The sequence below is a fragment of the Leptonychotes weddellii genome, chromosome 10 (genome assembly GCF_054177405.1).
Source record: "Leptonychotes weddellii isolate Sample4059 chromosome 10, ASM5417740v2, whole genome shotgun sequence".
NCBI lineage: Eukaryota > Metazoa > Chordata > Mammalia > Carnivora > Phocidae > Leptonychotes > Leptonychotes weddellii.
Window position 1 is genome coordinate 70,892,289 of NC_138378.1, and position 12,548 is coordinate 70,904,836.

The 12,548-nt window shown below is 37.3% G+C and overlaps 1 protein-coding gene across 4 annotated transcripts in view; it reads right to left on the minus strand.

The window, feature by feature from the left end:
- Window positions 1-25: 25 nt before the first annotated feature.
- The window catches only part of VPS54 (VPS54 subunit of GARP complex), an 85,528-nt gene continuing 73,005 nt past the window's right edge, over window positions 26-12,548 (minus strand). For all 4 annotated transcript variants that reach the window (XM_081833597.1, XM_081833596.1, XM_081833593.1 and 1 more), the window contains 3 exons: window positions 8,018-8,125; window positions 5,632-5,726; window positions 26-1,416 (listed from right to left, as the gene is read on the minus strand). In XM_081833597.1, coding sequence (XP_081689723.1) covers window positions 1,311-1,416; window positions 5,632-5,726; window positions 8,018-8,125 — 309 coding nt within the window. In that variant the 3' untranslated portion in view covers window positions 26-1,310. The remainder of the gene's footprint in view (window positions 1,417-5,631; window positions 5,727-8,017; window positions 8,126-12,548) is intronic.

Below are 12,548 nucleotides of genomic sequence, written 5' to 3' on the forward strand. Positions count from 1 at the left end.
AAAGAAGTTGCCTTATAAAGTCTGATAATTTTTTACAGCTTTATTTTAGACAGTTTAAGAACCAATGACATACCTTAGTAATGATAAAACAGGCTTTCCTTTTAAGGGAATGGAAGAGCACAAAATAAGACTATTAATTATTTCACTGTACATAATCACCACAAGGTTAGGCACTCTGACAGGGTGAGGCAAGATTCCCGGTATGAGGTGAGGCACAGGCACTTTCAGTTGTAGAGTGCTGCTGATTCTAGTTTTGAAGGTAGGTATTATAAAATCTTGAAATAACTTACTCATCACCTTGTATTTCTGGCCCCAACACAGCAGTCTATATTTTAAAAGTTCTATTTTCTCCCTGGTCTTTGTTCATACACACGTCGAAAGTAACTTTTTAAAAACAAGAACCCAAGGGGGCCATACTTCATATGTTATCTAAATGTTAAAAAGAGAACTCATAAACAGAACATATTAAAATGTCTTATGATTTGCTAGAAATAAAAAAACACAAACCAACCCTTCATAGATACTTTTATAAAAATACAGCTATTAAACTGCAGCCTTTCATATACCACTTCTGAAAAGTATTTAAATTAGTATTTGCATAAATAAATGCCAATATCTTATTCTTTAATTATTACTGTGATCAGACTTTCAAGTATTTAGACTATTCTGGAAGGCTTTATCCAGTTGACATAGAGTGGTGGTAGAAAGATTAAATATGTGACACACAAGGCCTGAAACTTGACATTGGTCACTAAAACAAAAATTGAATTCCTAAATCCAAGCAATCAAAAGATGTTTATTTTTTATAGAAAGATCTGTAAAAAAATAATTTTTCAAACAGCTTTACTTTCATAGAGAAAACTTTCTACAGAGGTTGACTAAGATTTTAATATTTTAAATTGTACCATCATTAAATAAGGTGGGACACCATATGAATTTCATTGCACTGGAAGAAATGCAAAGCATTTTTTAATATAAAGTATACAGAGCATTCTAGTCAACTACAGCTGTGTTACAGCTATGTGTTCTTTTGGATTTGGTCCAAAGAAACCTGAGTCTGTTTCCAGAGAGAATGAAAAATGTTACAGACACCTGATCAGTTACTCCTCACTGAAGGAAGCATAAAAATGGCATTCCTTGTAGATCCCACTGAATCCCAGTTTCCCAACACTGATACTTTCCTTTCCCCTTCCCCTATCCCAGTTCACTTTGGGTTCGAGGTTCAGTTCTTGAATCACAGGCATCCACATTTTCTTCATAAACATACACATCCCATGGTCAGATGAGCTACCCAGTTTTCCAGTATGTCATCACCTCTTCTGTTCCCAGATCTCGGACATATTTAGGTCCAAATCTTTAAGGCCTTTTAAGGCTTGAAGATTTCCAGTGTAAAAAGCTACATCTGCTGTGACCAACCTAAACATTGGAGAGAAAACTATTTTTAATCTCACACTTTCTACTGGATAAAGAAGCAATGCTCATAGAGTCAGTCTTACCGTAACTGCTAGACTATTATTTAAAATTCAGATTTCCTAGGGACCAAATGTCAATGTATTTCTTAGCAGGATTCCTGCTATCTTATACTCTATTTCAACAATAAATATCTTGAAAAGGAATAAACCAGTGCAGGCTGGACTTGGTCTCATAATTCTGCCCAATAAAATAGATTTATCTTAAAACAGCATGAAATATCAGTGGTCACTAGACTATACAGTTGACCCTTGAACATCACGGCTTTGAACTGCACAGGTCTACTTAGATTTTTTTTGACACAGTACAGCATGAAATGTACTTTTATGATTTTCAAAACCTTTTTTCCAGCTTTATTACAAGAACACAGGATATAACATACAAAATATGTGTTAATCCACTGCTGATGTTAATGATAAGGCTTCCGGTCAACAGTGGGTATTAGGTTTTTGTGAAGTCAAAAATTACGTGTGGATTTTCTACTGCGAGGGGGGTTGGTGGTCCTAACCCCCGCATTTTTCAAGGATCAACTGTACATGTATATGACTAAATGAAATCAAGTGAAAGAAACACAAGGTTTCCTGAGTGACATCCAAAGAAGTTAAATGAAAGCTGGGATTCATGCATATGTATTACTAGATATAACACTTGATACATCTAGCAACACTGGATGAAAAAATAGTCTTACACTTTTGGGTACTGAGATGTCTCATTAATGTCTATACTTGAAAGGACATTCCAGGAAACAGCACTCAGATAAATATCAAAGCTCCATGCATATAAAATAGGGACTGGTCTGAGTAGATGTATATTTTGACAGATATGGCCATGGAAGAACAAATAGACCTTGATTTAGTAGTTTGTAAAAGAGAGGAGGAAATCCAGCTTCAGTATTTTATAATGAACACGTAAGTTCTGGTTTGCTAGAGTAAAAGCACCCTCAATGTTTGTACTACAGTCCAATTTATAAATGCTTTGGACTTATGTACTTAATGTTTCACCTTTTATCACATGGCAGAATTTAATAAGGACCATATTTTTCACTTAAAACTCCTCTAATCTGGGTGCTTTAAAAAGATTCGAAATTACACTTGTGATAATATGGTCAGTTAAAGTACACTGAAACTGACAGCAACAGCTCAAAAAAGAACAAAGCCTTTCTAAGCAAGGTCCTCACATTAAAACTAAGCATAAAATTAGCATAACTCTTCACTTAAAAATATTTCCAGAGTTATATCAAAGTCGAAAATTGTTTAACATAAAAGCAGATATTTGCAACATATATAACCAACAAAGGATTAGTCTGATTAGGACATATGCAAAAATCTAAAATCAACAAGAAAAATAATACCCAAGAGAAAGCAAAGAAAGTGAACAGGAAAAAGATGAGAACACCTGAATGACTAATAAATATATGAAAAGATGACAAACATTAGGAAATGCAAATCGAAACAAGATACCACTGGCAACCATTTAAAAATCTAACAGCAAATGGTTGGCAACATGGTACAGCCACTTTGGAGAATATTCTGGCAATACCTCGTAGAGTGAAAATGTACATATGCTCTCATCAACTTGTATCTATACCCCAAAGAAACGGTCACACCATTAGACATGTATATAGATCTTCACTGTGGCATCGTTGTAATGGAAAAAAGTAATGACCTAGAAATCTATCATTTGGAGAAATGGCTACATTAAATATGGTTGATGCATGTGGGAGAATAAAAAGCAGTCAAAAAATGGACAATTCCTGGGGCGCCTGGGTGGCTCAGTCGTTAAGCGTCTGCCTTCGGCTCAGGTCATGATCCCAGGGTCTTGGGTTCGAGCCCCACATCGGGCTCCCTGCTCAGCAGGAAGCCTGCTTCTCCCTCTCCCACTCCCCCTGCTTGTGTTCCCTCTCTTGCTGTGTCTCTGTCAAATAAATAAAATCTTTAAAAAAAAAAAGGACAATTTCTACATATCAAATAGATAAACCAGTTACAATGCTGAGTAGGAAAAAGTAAGCAGCATATGTACAATATACAAGTAAATTAAATTTTATAAAACAGTGCTACCTACTTTTCTTAAGATACAAAGATAATGTGAAGGACTTAAAGAATACAGGCCAAATTTATTAAAAATACTACGGGTTGGGGGAAAGAGAATGGGACTGGAGATGGGGTCAAGGGATACTTCAGTTTCATTTGGAATGGTTTTTGGTTTTTGGGTTTTTTTTAGATTTTATTTGAGAGAGAGACAGCATGAGCAGGAGAGAGGGGCAAAGGGAGAAGGACACGGAGAAGCAGACTACTCGCTCATCAGGGAGCCCAATGCGGGACTCAATCCCAGGACCCTGGGATCACAACCTTAGCGGAAGGCAGATGCTTAACTGAGCCACCCAGGTGCCCCTTGTTTTCTTTTTTACCATAAACATTTTTTTCAAGCAAAAATAAATGTTAATGATCAATTCTAAGCAGCAATACAAATATTATTCTCTATAGGTCTGTATTTTAAAAATGTCTTAGATAAAATCTCATCAGAAAACACAGGGTTTGGGGAGAAGGAAGGACAGGAAGTAACTTAATGCTTAATGGGTAGAGGATTTCCTCTTGGGATTTAAGTGTTGATCCTATTTTATGACCTGGACAAACTGGAACTAGAATGCACTTGTGAATGCACAAAATGCTACTGCATTGTTAACTGTACAATGGTTAATTTCATGTTATGTCAATTTCATTCTTGAAAAAAAAAGTACATTTTTAGAGCCATCTCAGGAACAAAAATTTCTTTTAAGCAGGTAGTTTGCTATATCTTTGGCTAGAGTCTAGAGGTTAATTTTCAGGGAATTCCATCTTTCAAGGGATCACTCAGAGGCATGAACTGACTTACATAGAATTTAGTGCCTTTAAAAGTATGTGACAGTGAAGATCTCTAAGGTGGTACGACCCCCATATAGCTATATTAACAAAGAAAGTAATAGGTAATGAGTTAGCTTGGATGCTTCAGAAGTACTGGTCAGAACCAACCAACCAACCAACCCAGATTTAGCTATGGGAATAAAAGTAGAAGGTTATGAGGGGAGTGGGGCTTAAAAATGCTAGTTTTTTAAAAACAGTTTCTGAGAGGTTTTGGTGTTCATAAACTGTCCTTGAACTTTTCTGTGGCTCTGTAATTTTTGAAAATAACAATTGTTAAAAATAAGAAAGAGAAGAACCAGGTAAGAAGGGAGAGATCAGATTTTTGCATCAAAAAATTCAGCGTGGCCAACAGATTCAGCAGTCTGGAGCTTCCAAATATTTCTTGCAAAATCAGTGTACTTGTTTTATTGGACAGGGCCAATTTCTGACTCCAAAATATATTTTGTCACTTGTTCCTGTAAGTTTGAAAATTTAAGCCCGAAACTTAACAGGGAATAAAATATTCCTTAAAAATCCATGCAATAGCTAACACTAAGGAAATCATATTAAGGTGTAGTTTCATGATCAATGCTTTTTGCGTTTTGTATAATCTTTTCCCCGTATCTTTATCTGTGTTGCTCCTCACAAAAATCTTGTGATGGTACTTTTTACCATCATCCCTATTTTCAAATCTAAGAAAATAAAAGCACAGAGAGAGTAAGTGATTTACCTAAAGTCACACAGCTAGTAAGCAGCAGAACTTAACCCAAGTTTTCTGATTCTAAATTCTGTTTTATATAATTACACTATCTCACCGATAATACATATAATTTGTTCAACAGTTTACAATAAAATGGACATATACATTTATACTATATTTTTTGTGACCCTATTAAAGAGTTAAAGCACATTTTATCCTCATTTTATAAATAAGGCAGAATAAAGTGGACTTTCTCATGGTCACACAGCTACAAAGTAGGACTCTGAGTCCTGTCTGCATAGGGAGAGACTACTGGGTAACATAAGGAGGTGCTATTGACCCACGCTGCCTCAAAACAGACATGTGAGTTAAGTAATTGACCATTTATAAAACACTTTAATGTAGACAGACAGACAAGCAGATACAGATATCCTCTCCACAGAGAAAAAAAGGCAAAAAGTTGCTGATTGTACCACTGTAGTGGTCCGATATGATTATAGTGGAGAAGGACAGCATAATGAGTAAAAACCAATCAAGCAATCCAATATGGGAGCACATAGTAAAAATATGTTGAAAACATACCCATTTTGAGGTCCTCCATCATTTATCACATTTAAATGAGATAACTGCTTTTTCAAGTGGAGTTTATAACTTGCATTAATTCTTAAAAATAACATCTGGAAAAGAAATAAAATGGTTTCTTAAAGCTCTACTGAAACAAGACATAAGCATCTGAGTTATCAGTATCAAATCAATATTATTTGGAGAAAATACTTTTAAAAAATCTTTGCTTTGGCATATACTTTTAAGAAGCTCCCCTGAGGTATTTAGTTGCTATTTTAGTATAATTTTTCTACATTTTGGGATAAAAGCTCTTTTTCCCCTTATCAGCAGTACTTCTTTTAGTGATATGATTTATTACTGCCTTTCTGCCCCTTAGAAGTTCTCTGGGATATATAAGGGGGGATCGACCATGACAGGCAAAAAGAAATGAATTCTGCAATATATTAAATATGAACTTGATAGGGAAAAAAAAAGTCACAATGGTAGAGGCAAAGATACTTTCATCCTTCTAAACTGGTAAAACGACTAGAAAGTATTTTATTGCTCCTGCATTCAGGTATTTGATGCAATGGCCCAAAACTTCTGTGGGAAATACCTGACCTGAAGCTGTTTATAGTTAATCTTTGGAAACGATTTTGTGAAATAACATGTATTTTCTATGGGGAAAAATATATATAAAGTCATCCATGGAAGTTTTATGGAATTACTAGTATTCAACTGACAACACTGACATAAAATCTAATTCTTGCCCAGCTTTGACAAGAGTTCCTTTAAATTATGATGCAGATAAAAACACATGGACTACCTGTATGCCCAGCTCCCTGACCTGGCCATAATTAGAACTCAGATGACAAATCCAGAAGGTCAGAATGTCAGAGGTGGGAGATCTTACACTTGCAATGAGAAGGATGGCTTGACTAGGAAGAAATGGGGAAGAAAAAAGAGACCCAGTGGGTGCTCCCTCTCTTATAGCTCCTCAATTCTCAGTGAGCCTCAAAGGAGTTGGATGAATCCTGAGTTCGGAATGATTAATGAAAACCTAGGGAAGCATGAAGAAAAACAGTAAGAGCTACTGTAGGATGGAAGTCTGAGGTGGTATGGGAAAGCAGACCAGCAGGAGAAAGAGTAGGCAAGAGACACTAAGAAAGCTACCTTTTGCTCCCAAATACCACTTCCATGTACTTAACCAATTAGAGGCAAACTCAAATAACAAACTTGTCTGAAGAACAAAAATCCTATTCTAACACTATCATTCTACAACTAGGCTTGAATGAGATAACCTGGTATAGAGGGAACAAGCTAAGATGGGTAAAGAAGATTGGAAAAAAAAAAAATCCTGGAATCTTTTTTTTTTTTAAAGATTTTATTTATTTATTTGAGAGAGAGAGAGACAGCGAGAGAGTGAACACAAGCAGGGGGGAGAGGGAGAAGCAGGCTTCCCGCAGAGCAGGGAGCCTGACGCGGGGCTCGATCCCAGGACCCTGAGATCATCACCTGAGCCGAAGGCAGACGCTTAACCGACTGAGCCACCCAGGCGCCCCGAAATCCTGGAATCTTTAAAGTACCAGGAAAGGGGAACCGAGCAAGTGGGGGGTGGGTAGGAGAGTCGGTGAACAGTGCAGAGAACTCTGTGGTAACACTCATATAGGGGAAGACGGTCGGGACAAAGGGAGGATACTTCATAGGTGAGAGGTGCCAAAGACTACCCATTTTGCTATTTTCCTGGCTTATGCCTACTACCGATCACTTATGCTGATCTAACAAATATTAATCAGGTATATTGATTGAGTTACTTTATGTGTCATCTCATTAATTCCATCACTAATTCCTCCACTATCCCATTTGGATTATCATAACAGCAACATATTTTACTGTTGATAGATGGCAACTCTGATTTTCAAACTGATAATGTAATGAACGATGTAGGTAGAATCTGGCATCTCTGATACTCAATGGACCAATGAAAAATCTGCTTTTTATAATTGCTAACATACAACAGAGCAATTACTGCTCTGGCCTGTTGGAGCTAGGGGCCTTTTGAAATCAGAAATTTTTATCCATGTTCCACAGGTCAATATAACAGCTGAAAAAAATAATAATCATATTGGAAAGATTTTATTTATTTATTAGATAGAGAGAGACATAGCGAGAGAGGGAACACAAGCAGGGGGAGTGGGAGAGGGAGAAGTAGGCTTCCTGCAGAGCAGGGAGCCCGATACAGAGCTCGATCCCAGGACCCTGGGATCATGACCTGAGCCGAAGGCAGCCGCTTAACAACTGAGCCACCCAGGCGCCCCAATTGGAATATGAACTAGGCTTAACTGTACCAAAAGTATGTAAAAACACTCCAATTCTGCATGCATATGTTATATATAAAAAAGCAGTGTTAAGAATTACTACTCACTTGTGTTTGTTCTTCTGGAAGAAGATCAAATATAGCTTCATGCATTTTTGCCATTTGCTTACAAATATTCCTGAAACAGGCAGAAGGAACGGGAGCTTTCACCTCATACTGGCAGGGAAAAATAATGAGAATTATGTTCATGTCCTCTGGATTGTTTATTATCCGCACTGTTCCCTCAGACATATATTTTCAGCCCTTACATGCCTAATTCTGATAGAGTTGAAGCTTACACTTCTATGATCTGTGCTTACTCATGCAAATCTCAAGAACTTTTCATTAAATATCCTAATCTACTTTGAGAAAGCCAGCAAAATTTAGTGGCTAAGAACAGAGGCTGCTTCCCTTAAGATAGACTTTTTGGGTTCAAATCCCAGCTCTTCAGATTCTTAGCTATGTGACACTGGGCAAGTTACTTCATTTCTCTATATCTCAAAGGACTTGCTGTGAGGACTTAAAAAGATGGCTTATGAGAACACAAAACAGTGCTTGATACAAAGTAAGTACACAAAAAATGTTAGCTACCCATCTGGCTCAATATACAATGATGAATCTTTAAAGTAGGCCCTCCAAATTAACAGATTATTTTTTAAACATGATTTTCAGAATGTGTCAACATGATCGTATCAAATCAATAGGACTCTGGCAAAATTAAAATTTTCTTTTTCTTTTGTAGGTAGGCCAATATAGTAATCATATTTATCCTAACTATGGTAAAGGAAAACTTACTCAGCAATGACCTATACTGAAAATTTAAACTTAGGTAAATTCATTTTACTATCCTTACATTTGGATAGTAATATAATAATATAATATACTGGTATCATTCAGAGAACCATCTTTGGCCCACATTTTATAATTCACAAATTATGTACTATTTTTATTTATAAGACAAATCTGGGCTAAATAATTTAATGTACTAATCTTATATAGTTTATTAAAATGGTGAGTTCCAATATACTGCTCTTAGCAGAACGATGCAGAAGTCACCATGTGACTGGGTCCAAAATAAGCAAAGTTGTGACCCCCTAAAGTTTTACCTTTCTTCAGCCTAGGAATATATAAAACATCCCTTATCTTTTTTGTTAATAACAGATTTAAGATATGATTCACACACCATAAAATTCACCCTTTTAAAGTGTACATTTAACTGGTTTTTAGTAGACTCATAGTTATACAACCATCACCATTTACCTCTGAACATTTTCATCACCTCAAAAGAAACCCATAACCAATAGCAGTCACTCCCCATGCCCCCCTCCCCTCAGCTCCTGGCAACCACTAATCTCCATAAATGTAATAATACAATATGTGGCTTTTTGTGACTGGCTTCTTTCACTTAGCATAATGCTTTCAAGATTCATCTATGTTGTTAACATGCATCAGTACTTCATCCTTTTTAGGGCCACATGATATTCTATTGTACGAATATACCATAATTTATCCAATCATCAACTGATGGACATTGGGTTATTTCCACTTTTTGGCTATTATGAATAATAATGCTGTGAACATTCATGTACTGGTTTTGTGTGGACAAATGTCCTCAATTCTTTTGGGTGTATATCTAGAAGTGGAATTACTGGGTCATATGATAACTTTAATCTTTTGAGAAAATGCCAAAATTTTTTCCAAGGAGCTATATCATTTTATAGTCCTACTCAGCAGTGTATGCGGGTTCCAATTTTTCCATATCCTCAACCAACACTTGTTATTGTCTGTCTTTTTTATTTAGACATGCTAGTGGGTATGAAGTAGTTATCTCATTATGGTAACATCCCCGTATCTTAAATACCACGTGTACTGGGTTGAACAGTATCCCCCCCAAAATTCACGTTCACTTAGAACCTTATAAGGTCATACCGGATTAGAGTGGGCCCTAAATCCATTGACTGGTGTCTTTATAAAAGAAAGGAGAAGGAAATATAGACATAGACACACAGAAGGAAAATGGCCACGTGAAGACAGAGGCAGAAATCGGAATGATACATCTACAAGCCAAAGAATGCCAGCAATTGACAGCAAGCACCAGAAGCTAGGAAGAGGCAGGGAAAGACTTTGCTAGAGCCTTCAGAGGGAGCATGGCTGACAACACTTTGATTTAGGACTTCTGCCTCCAGAATTATGAAAGAATACATTTCTGTGGTTTTAAAGCTACTGTCTTTGATAATTTGTTATGGCCGCTCTAGGTAACTAGTACACCCCCAAAACCTTCCTTCACCCCTGCCTTCCCTAAAGATACTATTCTTTCCATCTTACCTTCACCATCATTTCTTCAGTCACTGAAACTTGACACTGTACTTCTTTATTCTCAACCCTTAAAATTTGGTTCTTGCCACTACCCAAACCACCTTCCTCCACTATTAACAATCTTCTGAAATTTCTGCAAAAATCACTAAAGACATCCTAACTTCCAAATTTAGTAACTTTCCTAGTCCCCCTACTCATTGCTCTGCAGTGTTCACACACCTTCACACTTGAAACACGGTCCTCAGTCCTCATGTAACACAGTGCTTCCCTGATTCCTCCCCTCCTGACCTTCCTCTTCTGTATCCTGTCTCCTAAATGCAACGCTTTTTCAATCTTAATGCCCCTATCATCCCCTCTCTCTCTTTTATCAATCTCATTCAATCTAACAACTTCTAATATATCTCTAGTCCTGAACCACATTGTTAAATTTAAGTCACACATCTCCTAAATGATCCATACCATAACTGAGTTTACCATGAAATTTCCTAAACCTGCTTCTCCTTCCTGTTTCCATTACTATTGCTTGTATTACAATCCTCCTGCTCACCCTGACTGGAAATCTCCAACTCAGTTTTTATTCCTCCTCTTTGGTTCCTTGTATTGAATCTAAGTGCCATCAAATGTACTTTCAGATTATTTTGCACATTAATATTCTAGGTCAGAGTTTCTCAACCTCTACACTACTAACATTTTGGGCTATCTCATTCTTTGTTGTGAGGGCTATCCTGTGTATTATAGGATGTTCAGTAGCATTCTTGACCTCTACTCACTAGCTACCAGTATTGTCCCACTTCCTAAACTGTATGTTCCCCACACTTCTGAATGTCCTCAGGGGACAAAACTGTCTCAGGTGAGAAACACTGCTGTGGGTGAGATCTTCAATACTTCTCACCTGAAAAAAACGCAGTCACATTTTAATAAGTCCAGATATGATATGAGGTCAATAAACATTTAATAAAACTGGTACACAGTAAGCTCTGGATGCATATTTTCTTACGTGTGTATATATGTACATAGGTATATAGGTGTATGAGTGTGTGTATGTATGTATATGAATGTGTATGACTGAAGGAATGTGTCAGATACTATGCTAGCTGGAGTGTACAAAGATGAATCAGAGACAAGAGAGCTCTGGGGAGCTGACAGCCTAAAAGCTGGTTGGTATTCCAGAAAGTGGACATTGCATGCTCCAGGAACACGGGTGAAGACGTTTAGGCAATAGCAGAGATGGCTTCCCGAGCAGCACACCTGGGCTGCTGAGTCTTCAAATGAAAAAAATTAAGTGAAAGTATTCCACACAGAGGACATGCTATACCACCTCAAATCTATTTTACACACTATCTGATAAATCCTACTAAAGTGCAATTCTAATCATGGGTTAGTTTAAAAACTTTTGGGTTCTACTTCCATTTAAAATTGAGAAAGCTGTCAGAGAATATTCTACCACCCTCACCACAACAAAAAACTGTAGTAATTTACAAAATCATAACTTTTCTTGAACCCTTCAGAGAACAGAGGTCCCAAGAACCAAAGGAACTAATTCCAAACTCTCCCACTGAGGAGAGATGGAACACAGGAACTGTCTCACTTTGGCAGAGCATAGGAAGAAGAGGTGACCACCACAGAAACAAACAGAAAACAACTAACATTTTAACAAATGCCCAAATGGCCAAATACAGACTAGTATATGCTTACAGTAAATGAGAGCGCTGGCCACAAGGGGAGTTTGCACGCACAAGTTCTCCTCCATGGGTTTCCAAAAGGTCCTCACAAGCAACACTGGAGTCAGAACTAGAGACCACAGAATCACTCTCAGACAAGCAGGAGGCGAGTGGCCACCACTAGAGAAAAGGAACAAGTGCTGCCCACTTCCTTGCACCCTCCTCTTATATGAAGCAAAACCTAAAGTCACGGACAAAGGGCACTCAATTCTTTCATGCCCAGGGCTGTGAGGAACAGAAACCAAAAATACCTTTAAGCAAAGGATCAAAAACCAATCAAAGTAGAGACTGGCTACCACTGGAGGAGGGGTGGGAACACTGAGAAGGCTTCACATCCGAGGACTCACATTACCTGATTCCAATACTTAGAATAATGCTACAGTAGTTAAGATATTAAGACATGGTATTGGTGTAAAACAGACTTATAGATCAATGGAACAGGAGTCTGAAAATAGACCCACAGGAAAACAGCCAATTTTCAAGGTGCCAATGGAGAAAGGACAGTCTTTTCAACAAAAGGTGCTGGAACTAGCCAGAAAAAAGAACACTGACTCATACTTTGT